We start from the raw sequence: 17,819 nt of genomic DNA on the forward strand, positions 1-17,819 counted from the left end.
AGAGACTAACAGGAAGTGTAAATACAATCGGAAGGTCCGATTGTATTTACACTTCCTGTGACTCATAAACCTAGTCTGACTCATAATGTGAGTGAAACTAGGTTTGATCAGGTGAGTCAGTAGTTTGAGCAGGTAAAACAGCCGGCGTTTTGAACAGTAAGTCGTGATACAATGGGTTGAGTGGGCGAGGCTGCATGAGGTGAATAGACTAAATATATTCACGTTATCATTTGGTTTGTAAACTTTTGCACCAGTTTTGTTTCAGGGATTCCAAAAGGAAGTAACCCTAACTCTATACAGGCAGGGGTTCCCAAACTTGTTCATCTTGGGCCCTAAAAGATACATTTTGTGTCTCCCTGGGACCCAAACTCACAAAAAACATACGGTAATGAGCTAGCCTGGGTAAACCCATCCCCCACGTGACCTGCTCTCAGACCTGTTCTCAGTCACGCTAGTGACTGGGAACTGAGAGAGCAGGTCACGTGGGGGCTGGGTTTACCTAGGCTAGTAATGAGCTGCCATGATGACCAGTTGGCGGCCCACCGCCCACGGGTCCGCGACCCAAATTGGGTCCCGAACCCATAGTTTGGGAAACACTGAAGTAGAATGCTGGTGTGATTCAGATATTGTTCTACGTTCTCCCATCAACCCAGCTTGGGAATCCTCATAATCACACTACGAGAATCATAACATGATGCAAACACAGCTGCTACCACTCTAGGAGCTGTTAAACGATACTTTCAGAAATGCCAAACCTACTTTTTAGGAATGTCAAGGTAGGCTAATGTTGTTCTTATTCCAAACCATGCATCTCAAGTGCAGCATGGCACATGACCTGGAACACTTTGAGTTGATATGGGATAGGGGTGGCTCTCCTCTTACAAGGTTATTCGCAGCAGAGGGCATGATATAGGCTCCTGTCATACATGCGTGCCCGTGCCATACATTATGGGCTAGACCATTCTGAAATCACAACAAGCACAAATGCCATTCATAGGGCTTGAAGCTCAGTGAACTCACTGAACACCAGAATGTGCATTTCAAATTAATTCTGCACATGATGTCAGCTATTTGTGTTTTGCTTGGATGAGAAACCAAGAGGTTGACGTGAGGGCAGGGAAGTTTAAAAGAAATGTAAACCACTTTTGCAAAATGTGGTGATGTGGGATAGGCTACTCTTGTGTCTACAGTGATGGAGGAAACCAATATTGCAATTAAGAGTGAGGAAAGATTGCATGGGAAACTGATTCAGGATTAGGGGGGGGAAATGCTTCAATCAGACATTCCTGTCAGCACTTCTCTTCTCTTCTTGTTAGTAAGCCATCTTGCTTATAATAGAAACTCCTGCTTTGCCTATGGTAATATGACCATACATATTAGTTGTTGTTGATCAAATGAATGCACAAAATAAACAAACAAGCGGGCAAACAGGCACACGTGGAAGGCGACCACCCTGGATCATGCCCTGGATCATCATGTACTCTGTGACCAACGTGGTCTGACCTGAGTGGAGAGGCCAACACGTTTTGTGAGGAGGAGCCACAGCTCCTTCTCTCTCCCCCCATTTAAACCACACGGGGCATGCGCATTGGCATACAGATGGGACTTGCTCTCTTACACAACTGATTCTTTCTTCATTTTGCCTGCATCTCCTCGCCGGCGTTTTAACCTTACACGTTTCTCACTTTATTTTGTCAGTCAGATAAAGATTGGGAAATGAGTGGGGACCACTCCCACAACGATGACAAGGTAATAATAACAAATATACCGTTAATGTCATCACGGGTGGCTCAAGTTAACTTACTCCTATTTTCTTGCTAACTTGGTGTTTTATCTGCTTGGGTTGACAGGTTAGCTAACTGTTACTACTGCGTGCTAGCGCGCGTTAGCAGTGGCAATGTTTGTAGCAAACACATTTTATTGTTAATGTCCACCTGACAACTACCATCGCCTTTTTACTCTTAATGTCAATTAAATGTTGTACCCAGTTAGCTGTTGCGTTACATAGTTACCTGTGAACTTCTACGACAAAATGAAGTCCATTTAAATTAGCGTTAGCCCTAACGTTAGCTACAATGTTAGCTGTAGCGAGATACTTCGGCAACATTAACGTTAGCCGCTAAGCCATTATCACCAGCCAGTGTAGCAAGCTAACCTAGCTTGCTAGCCAGCTACACTGTCGCCGTGCCATTCAGCAAGTTCAAAGTTAGTTAGCCGGCTAGTTAGCTACTACAAATTCTAACATCCATCTGCTTTTTAATTTCCAGATCGACACTGGCTCTCGGATCAATGGTAAGTTTATGACATCGCGCTGATAAGAGAGAAAGGGGATTCTCCACAAATTCTGACGTGTCTGTACTATCCCATATTTAACGCTAGTTTTGCAAAGGACAGAAATGGCGTCCAGAGACTAAGTCCTCTCCCTCACTCACAAGCGCCTATTGTTCAAAAAGTAGGCCTTGAAAAAGCCTTTCAACAAATTATTATCTCCATTTGACCGGATATTTACACACACCTGGAAGTGTTTTATCAGTTTATCAGATTATCTTTTCTTGTTGGTTGGTTTTAAATGGCACATTTCCCATCTGAAAGTGAGGGTTTGGGGGTTGAGGACTTAGTCTCTGCGCCATTTTCTTTTTCGGTCTAGCGGCCTGACTGTACTAACTGTAGCAAGCTGAGCACAGGCAGTGGAGTGCAGATGGCTGTATGGAGGCGAATCGTTGCTTCCCAAAAGATCTTGGAGAGTGACCAGGAAGAGTTAACGTTTGTGTGGATTTCTCCAACTCGTTTTCATAATCAAGATTGTTATATCCTTGTTGACCAGGGTTACTTGAATACAAATAAATGGGCTTGTCTACACAATTTTAGTGCATTATGTAGGATGCTCAACATAGCTAACGTTACAGGGAGTTTACATTGCTTTTTTTTAAATACATATTTGGTTCAGGGAATATAGGTTTTAGGTTTAGCCAACATTTCTAGTCCTAACACTCCCAGTTATTTTCTTTTTGATTAATCACAAAGTTATCATAGGTTAAATAGTGGATGATGACTGCTTGTAAAAGGGGATGAAGTGTGTGTTTTACATGTTCTCATCTGGCTAAACCATATTAGGATCAATATAAGAAGTCTGTAAATTTAGTGAGTTGTGAACTGTTCTTGTTTAGAGCTCAGTCAAGGGCTTCTGTGATGTAGCTGCCAGTTTCTGCACAGAAGATGCTAGTCCTCCCATAAGATAGTCAATAATCCTGTATCGAGCATTGATTCATGCTGAATTTCCCTCCCTGCACCCATAACCCCGTAAAACAGTCCTGAGAACTGCCACTGTCCACAGTCAGTCTCCTATTCCTCAGCAACAGGGCATTTTCAGGATTTGTCCTGCGGATGTCTGGGTGTGGTTCATTCCCACAAATTTTGTCTGGATTGAACTGTCAGGTATCAGGAGTATGTTCTGCTTTCTAATATCAACATCAACTTTGAACACACACTCTTAGTAATGGATGTTAGCTTTGTCCCAGTCCAGGGGCTTTCAAAGTCTGAGACTGTGGGCCTCCCCTCAGACGCTGACGCTTGGACAAAGCCTCCCTCGCCCATCACGATGACGTTATTTGATCGCATTGCCACTCAACAATTGAGCCAATATAGCCTGGTATTGCTGTTGACATACTTAAGACTACACCACCAAATACATGAAAAGGTCTGTCTGAAGGCATTTATTTGTTATGACTCTGGCAAAGTGGTAAAAACAGTTAAATTCTCCCAAACGACATATCTCTGAACCAAATCACATACAATTAGGCTATTCTATGTGACCTCCCTTTGTTAACTTATGTAATAACTAATGTAGTATTTTTGTCACTGCCATTCACTGAGCCTCCCCTGAAACTATTTGGAGCCCCCCCTGGGCAGGCCCGCCTCCCACTTTGAAAAGCCCTGTCCCAGTCTAAAAACTTGCTCTCCTTTTTTGATGATTCAGGTTGACGGACTAATGAGCACATTTCAATTAATGAATGCTCAACTGTTAAGCTTAACTCAGTCCCAGTCACCTATGGCATATTCTGACATACAACACATTTGATTTGTAGACTGAACAGTACATGTTTAAGCTGTACTGCTTCATTAGATGGATCGCCGACTTGGTACTGGTGTAATGTACCCTGGTCAAAAGCATTAGGCCTCCCAAAACAATCGGGTTGGTATGACCCTCCCCCCTCATTGAGGCCTTCCTTTCTCTCAGCTAAAAATTTGCATCTGAGAGCTTTTGCAACATCTCTGGCTAACATGTATAAAGGCAGAGGGGTGAAAGCTTATTATGCTCACTTGCATGTTACAACCCGTCTACCATTTCATAGCGTCTCATAAATGATGACCTGTAGACCAGTTTGGGCACAAGGGGGTGCTGTCCTACCATGCATTAGATGTTCAGTAGCTACATCATGACACAGATTCAGATATACTGCACAGTCATAGCTTGCCTATAGCATTCTAATGTATGCCGTTGGATAACTAGATGGCTGGCTTTTGAGTCACAGTGGTTCCTTTTCAGTAGAGGTGATGTGTTTTATCAAGTGGACCTGCACTGTGACCTTGGCCTGCACACCCAGTTGTGAGGAGTGTACTTTCTCCATCTTTAAGCAAGAGCCACTTCTTTATAGGATCCAGTCATACTTTGAGCATTTTTAATGTTTCTTAGTGAAACAATAATTGTTTTAAGACAGTGGTAGGTCTGGGTTGTGAAAAGGGGTTAACGCTGACGTACCAATCCTCACCTTTGATCTTAGCAGACTCAAATTCTGTGCCTCCGAAGTAGTTCAACATCTTTTTCACCCGTGAAGAATATATCACCAAAATGTCTTTCTCCTTTTAGATTCTCACAAGCATAAAGACAAGTACAAGGATAAGGAACACAAACACAAGGACCACAAGAAGGATAAGGAACGGGAGAAGTCAAAATATGGCAGCAGGTATGACGAGCTGAGATGTCAGCATCTTCACACATCTTTATATTTTATTTAATTGAGAATCTGTAAATCATTGAGATATGGGGCATAGCTCTTATCAGGCACAGAAGTGTACAAGACGTACCACTACATTATTAGGCACAGTGTACAAGACGTACAACTTACCGTAATTGTTATAAGTATTTTTCTGTATTGTACAGTCGGAGCCGTAACTTGATGTCATGGTTGTTATATTCCCTTTAAACTGCAGTGACCACAAGGACTCCTCTGAGAAAAAACACAGAGACAAGGAGAGGGAGAAGTCGAAGCACAAAGATGGCAGCACAGATAAGCACAAGGACAAGGAGAAGAAGGTGAATTACCATACTGAATACTACAGTAGAAAGCATGTGCTTGTCAAAAAAAAGTTTGGTTCACTATTCTCTTTATATTCTTTATAGTTATGTATAAATTGCAATTTGATGTACTATGACAGCGCACTTAATAGTATCTTCCATTATTAATACAAATATTATTTGGCATTATTAATGTTTAAAACAGCGGCTCTATCAAGTCAAACTCTCCTGTTTACGTTGCTCAGCTATTAACAGTGCTAATATCAATCAGCTCTTGAGTGCTCTCTGCATAGCTTATTAATTTCTGTTCACATCTGCTATTCCACCCGAATAAAGCATGATAGATCCACTAATGATAGGATAGGGAGACAAATCTGTCCACAGAATCAGATTATGGAAACTTTGTTTCAAACGATAAGCAACATGGGGGAAATTTAACACGTGGAATTCGGTTTCAAATGAGGTAGTTGTGAATCAAATAGTTCCATAGTAGAGAGCAAACATTTGCTTTTGTTGTGCCTGAAAGAATCACAATGAATTTGCTGAATCACCTCAATGATCATCCAAAATCTAGACTCTTGTGAGGTCTAGCACTGCTCCTGCTATACAAAGGAACATTTTAACAGTGGGTTCACTAACAAAGACCACGCCACAATAAAACATTTAAATGATTTATTGACGGAGGGATGAATGAAGGAATGATGGGGATCTAGGGTAGTGGGATGTAAGGATGATCGAGGGGAGAGATGAATAGGGGTTAGAGACTGGGGATGATCGAATGAGTCTGGGTTGATGGTTGTCTTGAGGAACCAGGGAATGGAGACTCAGGGTGGGGGTACTGTCTCGTGTATAAGTAGGGTGGAGCCAGAAGTTGAATGTGAGCTTGAGGCGTGGTCTTGTTCCCGTATTTCAGTTCTAATAAATCATAACTACATTCTGTCCACGAATCAGACTGAGACCATAACAAGTTAAATAATGATGCTTTAGGACCACAGGACAAGGTTGAAAATGGTCGCTATCTAAGATCTTGATTTTAAAATGCAAACAAGCAGCACAATTACGTTATTCCCAGATCATCAAGATTAATCATGATTTAATAATCATAGTCACTATTTTAGAATGAACATTTATAATCCCAGGCTTTCCAGTCGTAACAAGTTCTTGTTGTCTTTGACCTTTCAGATGAAGTCCCTTGATGGCAAAATCAAAAAGGAAAAAGAGAATGGTTTTGCCAGGTAAGCCTGTATACATTGTACAAGTCACTTGAATGTTTGCTTTAGGATAGTCCATTTTAAATGCAGAGAACAGCATAGAGCACAGAATATCATCAGTCCAACACATTAAAGACAGAAAGTCTCTGACACAGTATTGCCTTAATGCTCATTTCCATTGTGGTCTATTTAAATATTTAAATTCAAGCCATGCCTGATTTGTTTATTTTTTCTTTTACAGTCCACATGTGAAGTCTGAGCCTGAGGACAACTTCTACCACTCTCCTAATAAGTCTCTGAAGAGAGAGCGGGAAGATGATAAGTGAGTCGCTCTGCCCCATGAGTTTTATTACTTGTTTCATTCAAGCTCATGACATTTGTGTTGTGCACTTAATTAATGATCGATTCACAGTTTTCTATGAAGCAAGAGTATCCTTAGCAGAATAGTGCTCATCCATATAACTCCAAAGATTAACAGCAGTTTTGTTTAGATTATTATATTTGTATTATATAGTACTACAGTTAAAATTATTAAGACTACAAGACATTTGTGAGACAAAATGTCCAAGTTTAATTTGGCAGATCCGTCCAAACCCCAGTATGGACAGTTATTCTTTTTTAATTATCTGACCAACTGGGTAATACTGCTTCTTGAAATACCCCCCTGACATTTTAGATAACATTTATTTTTAAACAAATTTCTCCAGTTTTTCAACTTCACTATATAAGATCTCAGTTTTCCCGAAAAGCATTGCAGAACTTTTCAGGAAACAAAACATTGATTGAAAATGACCATCGACTTCGGTAACATATGGTGTTGTCTTTCAGCTCTGAAATTAAGCCTAAGAAAATAAAGATAGAAAATGACAAGAAGGCCAAAAAGAGGAAACCAGTCGATGACGAGGTAAGCAAAGCCCTGAGCAGAATGTGAAGTTGGGCGTGCTTTTCATGTCTGTCTTCTCTCTAAGCACATTGACGAAATGTCCCCTGATCGTGTTCTCCAGTGTGTTTGGGAACGCTCAAGAAGAGGGAAGCACCTGAGGAATTGGGAAGGGTCGAGTTTCAACCCCCTTGTGTTGATACTGGACATTTTTCTGCCAGGCAAGGACTGAAAAAGTCGTGTACTTTCTCTTCCCTTTTTAGGACATTAAGCCCCAAAAGACAAAAAACAAGAAAGGAGTTGTGGTCTCTGACGGAAAAAAGAAAGTAAAGAAAGAACCAGAAGAGAAATGGAAATGGTGAGTTATTCATGTCACCCAGCTGTGTCATATCTACATGCTCGTTATCAGTATAACGATGGATCGAGTGTGGTTGTGTTGTTTTTTGGATCACGTATTCTGTTCTTCTGTAGTCTATTGCATCTCCTTACTCACCAGCGTTATCTGGTTGTTTGCAGGTGGGAGGAGGAGAGATCCACAGACGGCTCCAAGTGGAGGTTTCTGGAGCACAAAGGGCCAGTGTTTGCTCCGGCTTATGACCCTCTTCCCAGCAACGTTAAATTTTACTATGATGGTGAGATTCTGTGGCAGCACATAGCACACAATGGTTCACAAAATTCACGGTTCGTTTAAAACGACACACTGGTGTCATCGTGGTTCGGCACGTTTTAGAAATAAAAAGTAGAAATGCCAGAGAAATGTCCTTAATTTGAATTTTTTATTTATTCTATGTATTTACTTTATTTTCAATCTAGTTAAAATTTGTATTTCAATTTATGTCTTTTTTAACACCTTTCGTCTTTTTCGTCTCAGTTTTAGTTTAGCATGATATCCCTCTAGGAGACGTGCACTGTTCAGCGGTGAAAGATTCATTCGGTTTGCAATGCATATCGAACCTAAAGCCTCATACCTAAACTGTACTGTAGACCCCTAGTAACACAGGATTATTTAACTTTTGCGGGGCTTTAACAGCAGTTAAGGGGTGTGTGATTTGTGTGATGGCACTTCTAGATGTTTGTGGTTGAGAAAACACTATGTTCCCTCTTTCTAGGTAAGCACATGAAGCTCAGTCAAGGAGCCGAAGAGGTGGCCACCTTCTTTGGCAAAATGCTGGACCACGACTACACCACAAAGGATGTCTTCCGGAAAAACTTTTTTAAAGACTGGAGGAAGGTTAGGAATGAGTCATGGTGTGGGGAAGTGGGAGTGCTTTTGGATCAGCTCAAGGCTTCAAATATCTTGTAGAATCTTACAAGCTCATTGTTGAAGGTTTTTGTTTTTGAGTGTGCCAATTTTTGCTGATCCTACAGGAAATGACTGCAGAGGAAAAGGCTAAGATCACAGACCTGAAAAAATGCAACTTTAACGACATGAATGAATACTTCAAGGCGCAGACTGAGGCCAGAAAGGCAAGGACAAAGGAAGAGAAACTGGTGAGTCATAATGTTGTGCATTTAAACTGATATATAGGTTCGCCAGTATTTGGACTTTCATTGACGCTCAGATATAGAGCAGTCAAGGTTGTCCACTTCTTGACAGATTGCGGTTTCTTTAATTGCATGTTTAGTTGTTTAATTGATCAGTATTGTCTTTCGGTATCCCTTAAGCTGATTTCATCCTAAAGCAATGTTTTGATCAGTTTTGCAAACCAGTACACATTGATGTTTATGTACATATTATCCTCAGTTTTCGTGGCTAGTATGTCCCACGCAGCTTTAGATGCTTTTTGACGCTGAATATTATACATATTTTGGGCTGTTAGCATGAAAGATATTCTCACAAAATGGTCAGCTATTCCCAGCTTGAAACCTAAAAATATCTGTATTGTGTCTATCAGTCAAATTATACACCGAACAAGTTCTGATGCGTCTTTCTGTGCCTATTGTAGAAATTGAAAGAAGAGAATGAGCGCCTCCTGCAGGAGTATGGCTTTTGCATCATGGACAACCACAAGGAACGTATAGCTAATTTCCGCATTGAGCCCCCTGGCCTGTTCCGCGGCCGTGGAGACCACCCCAAAATGGGCATGCTTAAACGTCGGAGCAGACCTGAAGACATCATCATCAACTGCAGCAAGTGAGTGAATGATTGTCTTATCAAACTTGATGGATGGACGTACTTTATGGTTGGATGCATGCTGATCAAATGGTTTTATTAACGTGTTCCTCACAGAGACTCCAAGCACCCCAAGCCTCCCCCAGGCACCAAGTGGAAGGAGGTTCGTCATGACAACAAGGTGACCTGGCTGGTGTCGTGGACGGAGAACATCCAAGGCTCCATCAAGTACATCATGCTGAACCCCAGCTCTAGGATCAAGGTAGTTTGATGAACCTCATGCTGCACTATAGCAGGGTTTGTCCTGGTTTAATATGGGTCCTTGTGCAGCATCAGTGTCTGCAAGTTTCATTCAGGTAAATCTAACTGAAATGAAGGTGAAAACTGGGGCGGGGGGGGACTACACGTTTTCTGTGTCAGATTAGAATATGGGTCTGCATGGCTGGGCTCAATTCCCACGAGAAAAACGGTGCACCAGTGAACATTAACCTCAAAAAATGAGTTGAAGGCTGTGTCTAATAATATTATTATAATATTATAATCATGAACTTTTGAGGCCTTCATTATAGGTAAACAAATACCAGAAATCTTAACTATTTGTTGCTGTGGATGATTTCTTAAGTCATGGGGATGTTGACTGAGAAGTCGGTCGTACTAGACTACTTAATACTTTTCTACCTTTTTAAAATATATTGCTCAACAGTGACAACGGCACAAGGTAGCCAGCATCATCATGGCAGCTAACGAGCAAACATTGCGCCCTTTAATATGCGTAGTGTGACAGGACCTTTTTAGAGTTGTTTTAGTAACGCGGACCCTCCGCTGGTCAGATGACCACATTGTGCTAAAAGTTAAACACATCCAACTTTGATATTGCTCATTCTTTTTGTTGTGGTGTCAGAGGAAACCGCTGGTGACTGTCAAAAAATTCATATATGCCAGGGGAAACCCTGCACAATGCTGCCATCTAGTAGTCTCAATCATAAGTTCATACGAGTGTCTGCATATATGACAAACAACTCCTCTTGTCAGTTGATAGTGATTCCTCTCATTTTCATTTATGCTGCATTTGTGTCTGCAGGGAGAGAAGGACTGGCAGAAGTACGAGATTGCCCGTAGACTAAAGAAGTGTGTGGATCGCCTGAGAGCGCAGTACCGTGAAGACTGGAAGTCTAAAGAGATGAGGATCCGACAGAGGGCTGTGGCTCTCTACTTCATTGACAAGGTGAGGTGGATGCTGCTGTTTCATTGGCACTGTACCTACTAGCATGTAACTTGATGGACCAACTTGTGGTAGTTCAGTGTAGTAGAATTTCTTTTTAACAATGACCGACACTTGCAATAGAGGTTTAGTGGGTGCTTAACACGTTGATTGTTGTGCGGGTAATGTTCCTCTAAGTCTGTTTTAATCCAGCCATCTTGATGTCTTAATAGCTGGCTCTGAGAGCGGGTAATGAGAAGGAGGAAGGAGAGACTGCAGACACGGTGGGCTGCTGCTCGCTCAGAGTTGAACACATCAACCTCTACCCAGAGAAAGATGGTCAAGAATATGTGGTGGAGTTTGACTTCCTGGGTAAAGACTCCATCCGCTACTACAACACTGTCCCCGTAGAGAAGAGGGTAAGGACATCTCACTGGAAAAACAGTGCTTCCTGAGTGCTACTACACTGCCACTGTTGTGTTAAGTATTTGTTTCCTGCCTCTCTTCCAGGTATATAAGAATCTTCAGTTGTTCATGGAGAACAAGGAGCCGGATGATGACCTGTTTGACCGTCTGAATGTAAGCACAATATAACCTTTTTATGAATGGGAAAGGAATCATGAGTTGATATTCCTTCCAGCAGAGCAGTGGGTGTCTAGCTTTTAGCACACTGAGAACATTCCCCTCTAATGACCACCACCATCGTGTTCCTCCAGACCTCCATTCTGAACAAGCACCTTACGGAGCTGATGGACGGACTGACGGCCAAAGTTTTCCGTACCTACAACGCCTCCATCACCCTGCAGCAACAGCTGAATCAGCTCACCACTCGTAAGTCGTAAGCCGTTAAGTTCTCGTAGGAGAACGTCGCCGAAAAACAACGCTCATTTATTTTGCACATGATCTCACACATCCGAACACTGTAAACATTTTTGCAGGCATTTATTTAGTTTGACAGTTATTGAGAGAGTTGATTTGAGTTCAGTTGTGGACCAGTGATGTCATTAATGCACAAATGACATCACTGGTCCACAATTTAACTCAAATCAACACTGTTCACACTTTTCGGATTTGTGTGATGTCATGTGCAAAATAAATCCGCGTTGTTTTTCTGTGACGTTCTCCTTTTAACCTGTGGTGAACACAGGCTCGGAGACTGTAATCCCCACCTGAGTCCTGCTTGATTTGGTTCCATCCAGAAGCGTTCTTTATGAAATGAGAACTACAGGGTGCAACTGCTGCATCTGCATTTACAGGGTTTGTACAAACGGTCTTGAGAGAAAGTTTGGAAAATGCTGGATATTAACACTCGTTTTCAAGGTTAGGAATATGCTTGAATTTGAAGATATTGAAAAGTGAAAAGCGCTTGATTTTCAACATAATCTGGCGTTTCATCTACACAATCACTCGTGTAAACCAAAAATCTATTGATACCTGAAATGAAACTATCCCGTTGTCATATTTATTGTCTCCTGGTGTCTCTCACAAGATGCGGATCAGACACTGGACTGGACCGGAGCTGGATTGAGTGACATGGGCTCTGAAATAAATGAACAGGGTTGTTTTTCCGTTGAGCTCCCCTCCGTGTCACGAGGGCGACCATCTGCTCTGTGCTCTGAAAGTGCTTGAAGCTTGAATTTTACTCAATAAAAAGCTGTAATAACCCTGATAGTATGCATTTGCATGTGGTGAAAACTGAGCTGCACTTTCTCCACAATGAGAACTCCTTTCAATGTTATATTTAGCATTTCATACAGAAAATAAATCCTACTCATCCCTTTCTAGCGGATGAAAACATTCCTGCCAAGATCCTGTCCTACAACAGGGCCAACAGAGCTGTGGCCATCCTGTGTAACCATCAGAGGGCTCCACCCAAGACCTTTGAGAAGTCTATGCAGAACCTGCAGACCAAGGTGAGAGCGTGTACTTTGAATACTTTAACTGCATTATGTAAATCGTAAAGTTATCGTCCGAACTCGCCGAATGCGAGCACACTCAAAGCAAACGTTCAACTTGGGTGCAGGGCCCAAAACAAGTCGCAAGAGTAAAAAAAGAAGCAGGCCAGCACTCCAGAATGTCCTTTCAAAATGTAATCGGTCACCTGGGACAGGGACCACAACGGACGTCTCAGTGTCAAGCCTTCATCAGTGTTGTAAGGCGGAAATGACATAAATACATTCATACCGGAAATACATTCAATAATTCAATAAAGGCCTATACAGAAAATGCGTACATGTGTATGACCACGGATTAGAGAAGGACATGAAAATACTGTTACAAAAAGTGTGTATTATGTATAGATATGACCCTCTTATAGAAAATACAAAATCTTACCATAGAAATGCATATCAAAATAATTATGAAGACCCAGTCAGAAATGCTGTCCTATCGCACCCCGAAACAAGCACACCCCTGTATTGCAAAAACCAAAATAGGTTTCTATTTTGGTTTTTGCAATACAGGGGTGTGCTTGTTTCAGGATGCGATGGAGCATTTCTGACTGGGTATTTATTTTGATATGTATTTCTATGCTAAGATTTAGTATTTTCTATAAGAGTGTCATATGTATACATGATACACACTTTTTGTAACCGTATTTTCATGTCCTTCTCTAATCTGTGGTCATACACATTTTCTGTATAGACATTTATTGGATTATTGAATGTATTTATATGTAATTTCCGCCTTACGCAGCACAACGCTGATGAAGGCTTGACGCAGAAATGTCCGTTGTGCTCCCTGTCCCAGGTGACTGATTAAAGTTTGAAAGGACATTCTGGAGTGCTGGCCTGCTTCTGCTGCTTTTTACTGTTAAGCTCTTAGTTATCCAGTTTAATCGGCAGGTTTCATTAAACGCCGTCCAGAAAGAAAGAAATGGGCCCAAGTTGGGCTTTAGTATAGATCATGTTTACCGTGCTGTTAAGGTTTTATTTTAAATCTTTGTGTTTTGAGCATAGTGATAAGATGACTTAATGGTTCTTGAAGGGAATTTGGGTCATTGCAGCAGCAAAATAATGGGATTATATACAAAAAAGGGCAGTATAGATATCTAATGGGGTGTTAATAATGCAACTGTTACTTCCAGTATTTTAATTGGAAATGTACTGGGGGGGGGGGGGGGGGGCTGATGTCCTTGGTGTTTACAGAGTTCCCATGGGCCATGGGTGGATTTGACAAATAAAATGAGACATTGATTTTTTTATTATCTTTTTATGAATGAATGGACGGCCATGAAGTACTTTTGACAATGTCATATCTTAGCCTAAAACATACCCATTTAAAACATACCCATTTTGACACCTTCAATTCCACCAAACAAGACCTTGAAAGTCACTGTAAAAAAAAAATCAAGTTGGTGTCCGAGTGAGTGTAGGAACTCTGTGTTTATGTTGTATTTCAAGGTGTTATTGTTAACAATGATATATCAACACCAGTATGATAGATTAGTGTTTCCACCTCCTAAGACTAACCACTATCGTTTCTGTCAGATTGATGCAAAAAAGGACCAGCTTTCTGATGCCAAGAGAGAACATAAGAGCGCCAAGGCTGATGCCAAAGTGCGAAGAGATGAGAGAACCAAAAAGTACGTGGTCTTAAGATCTTGTGTGGTGTGTTTCCCTCTTACCCTGTGAAAAGTTCCTCTGTAACTTTTCTGTCTCGTCTCCCTTAGGGCTGTGGAGGCCAAGAAGAAGGCAATTGAGAGGATAGAGGAGGCGCTGATGAAGCTGGAAGTGCAGGCGACTGATCGTGAGGAGAACAAGCAGATTGCCCTCGGCACTTCCAAGCTCAACTATCTGGACCCTCGCATCTCTGTGGCTTGGTAAGATCAGACATCAACGCTTTGAGCTTGCCTGTTGTAACGGCTCTGTTGCTGTAGCACTCTTGCCCCTTTGAAAAAATGCTGCATGATTAAAAACAATCATGTGAAGAACAATGTGCTAAGGTCATACGATTTCCGCAATGCAGAAAAAACTGAATCATGGAATTCTGTAATAGAAATGGAATCAACTGTAAAACATGGAATATTGAAGAATTCTCCATAATTTGACTGAAGTTGACCAAGAAGGCCTAATTATCAAAATCAAAAGTAGGCCTATTTAATGTAGTAACCTAAATGATTTCATAATTGTAAAATAGGCCCTAGAGAAATAATTAAATTTTCTATTGGGGTGTTTTGAGGTGAGGTCGGTTTTGCGTGGGAGCCTTATGTCACCTCACAACTTGGTTGTCACAACCCTAACCAATAAATTAAAATGGAAAAAAATGAATTTGGGTAAAAATGGAATTTGGAAAAAATATAACTTTCATATGGCCCTAATTGTCCTCTAATGCTAGTCAACATTGAGGTTTGCCCTTCTAATTTGTGTCTGGTTTTGTCTCCTAGGTGTAAGAAGTGGGCCATTCCCATTGAGAAAATCTACAACAAAACCCAACGTGAAAAGTTTGCCTGGGCTATTGACATGGCAGACGATGACTATGAATTCTAAATCCAAACTTGTGGTTTTCACTATTTTCAATTGATCGGATCCTTGTTTTTAGCTTAACTGAATTTCACCCGATGGCCAGACCTGACAAGGGATTATGGAGAAAGAATGGCGACGACAGGGTAAGAGGAGATGTTGAGGCCATTATGAAGGGACAGGAGGGCATTGTGGTAAGTCTGAGCATCTGATCTGAGATCAGGCAACACGGCTGAACTAAAACCCACAACCGAGTGTCAAGGTGTAGTCCCAGTAATTGGAAGACCCTTTTCCCTTTGGCTCTCTCCCTCCTTTATGAACAAGACCTGACAATGCCTGAACTTTGAACTCTGTGGTCCTGTAGCTACTGTATTAAGAAAAAAAAGAAAAAAAAAGAAGAGCTATGTGTATCATTTTATCTTTGTTCACTCACTCTATTTTAGCCCTCCTATGTATTATTACTGAATTCTATATTTTGATAGAAGAGAAAGTTAAATCAATTCCTTAAATACACCCAGGCGCCTTTTTGAGGAAATGAAATGTGAGATCGAGTTTTGAGTTGTGCGTGTGTGGGGTGGGGGGGTGGGGGGGAGACCATGGAAGCTGTGTGTTTGGGTGAATATTTTAACTGGACTCTGTTGAATTGTGTAACATGAAAGAGGATGCCTGGACATGCAAGGGGGGGAAATACTGCAACCATGTCAATATTTACTTAAGCAAGCAGAATGTGAATATTTTGTTTTACAGCCTCTATCAGGGACTTCTTTTTTCAGTGTAAATGTGAACCAATCATGTTTTACCCTTTGGGTTGCCAGCATCCTCTGAGTCTTTCTGCATAGCCCTATCTACATCTAACTTAATTATTTTTAAAATTTGGTCCATGAGAAAAAGAAACCAACTCCTATATCAGTTACTTGAAGATAATGCTGTTTTAATGTATTTTAAGTCAGTAAATGGAAAGTGTTTTTCTTCCCAGCAGGGTATTTGAGGGATATCACCTTTGCCAAAAAAAAAATCACCAATCTGTTACAATTTAGGCCGTTTTTTAATTGTATAAAGATGGAAGACAAACATTTAATGTGAATTATCAATTAATCTTATTCCACTTTGTTCCACTTGTATGACAGGGAAGTTTATGTAAGTCAAAGTCCTATTCCTGTTTTACACCCTCTTGTCATAGCCTTCGATCATGTTTTATTTTTTGTTTTGAGTTTTATGCTCATTGTAGGTTGAAAAATGAAATAAAACCCTACAACACAACATCTATGAGGTCTATGATTTTGTCCGCTTTAAGATTGTTCAAATTACGTCTAGCTCTATTTGTTAAATTACAGATGATGTTGATTGGTAGAGTTATTTCTCAGCAAAACCCATCCTGTTCCTCATAGTAGCTCTGGAAAAATGGGGTCACTGAAATTTGCTTTGTGCATTGTGGATTAAATTTTAGTGAGCCTAGTCAGCTTGTACATACAGGAGTGTGACGTGACCCCATTGATTGTGTATTTGTTTTTGCCCAACTTGCCATTTACAATGGGGACATGTCCCCACCACATTTCAATACAAAGTGACACCCTACTCTGATGTCTGGAGATTTGAGTGGGAAAGTATGGGATTTTGAAATGGAAAATGTGTAGGAACCCTGAGCAAATAGGGCTAGACCAAAACAATTTGAACTATCCATTTAACCCTGATGAGTAAATGTGCTGAGAGCTAACGTTTCTGCAGGCAGTGTTGGGGAAGCTACTTTGAAAGCATAGCTTAGGAAGCTACCAACTACTTCACCATGGAAGTAGTTGAAACTACAGAAAAGCTACTCTGGGGGGAAATATATTTTAGGAAACTACAAGCTATGCAGAAAAAGTAGTTCAAACTACTTTGTAAAATAAAGCATTTAGAAAAATAATGGACACCCGCACACTGTCTTCACTTGCTCAAAATTGGAAAATTGAATACACGTTTCGGTACAAGACCTTTTTCAAGTATATATATTCATATACAGTGATTCTACTCCACCTACGCACCTGCCACAAGACTTCTCAGGTGTGCAAGAGACTTTGGTTGATTAAAATAAAGCATTAAAATTGACAATGTATCCTACATGTGTGATATATGGAATAAAATATAGCCTACAAAAAAGCACAATGCCAGCAAAAATATGCCTCTAAATTTAGTTTATTAACACCCAATACATTCAATGTTATATTTTTGTTATTGTAAACAGATTGGGTTCTTCTGGGTTTTGTTTTATCAGATAAACAGTAAACACTTGACTAGGATTGGTTAAGGTTAGGGTAAGAATCTCAGAGGAAGCCAATCAGAGGCAGCATAGGCTGTGTCTTGTGCTAGGATTGGTTACGGTTATGTAAGAGTCTCAGGGCAAGCCAATCAGGTAAGCTGTGTGTCTTGTCAAGAAGTACAGTTAGTGGGACTTCACAGAGATATGATTTTTGTGCCGAATCACCCTGCCCTATGCTGGAGGACGTGGGCTAGTTGTTGGTTCATAAATAAGCATTACTGGTGCTGCCTGAGTCAGGGATTGAACCAACAACCTTCAAACATCACACAACATCCACATGTTTATCTGAGTGAGCTATAACCCACTTCCTCTTGTAATGATTTCATATGGTAGCTTTAAATGTTGATCTTTGACTGTTGAAG

The 17,819-nt window shown here is 40.9% G+C and overlaps 1 protein-coding gene across 1 annotated transcript; it reads left to right on the top strand.

Annotated features, from left to right (window-relative positions):
• The first annotated feature begins 1,611 nt into the window (after nt 1-1,611).
• top1a (DNA topoisomerase Ia) lies at nt 1,612-16,425 on the top strand. Its single transcript, XM_083660873.1, has 21 exons — nt 1,612-1,749; nt 2,268-2,292; nt 4,868-4,964; nt 5,212-5,314; nt 6,479-6,531; nt 6,749-6,829; nt 7,336-7,411; nt 7,651-7,745; nt 7,904-8,019; nt 8,497-8,618; nt 8,756-8,878; nt 9,334-9,521; nt 9,618-9,762; nt 10,582-10,725; nt 10,935-11,120; nt 11,212-11,280; nt 11,418-11,532; nt 12,487-12,614; nt 14,190-14,284; nt 14,372-14,521; nt 15,086-16,425. The coding sequence occupies exons 1-21, from the start codon at nt 1,717-1,719 to the stop codon at nt 15,186-15,188; spliced, it is 2,247 nt and encodes a 748-aa protein (XP_083516999.1). The 5' UTR covers nt 1,612-1,716; the 3' UTR covers nt 15,189-16,425.
• The last annotated feature ends 1,394 nt before the right edge of the window (nt 16,426-17,819 follow it).

This window comes from Poromitra crassiceps (genome assembly GCF_964638095.1).
Source record: "Poromitra crassiceps genome assembly, chromosome: 25".
Classification (NCBI taxonomy): domain Eukaryota; kingdom Metazoa; phylum Chordata; class Actinopteri; order Beryciformes; family Melamphaidae; genus Poromitra; species Poromitra crassiceps.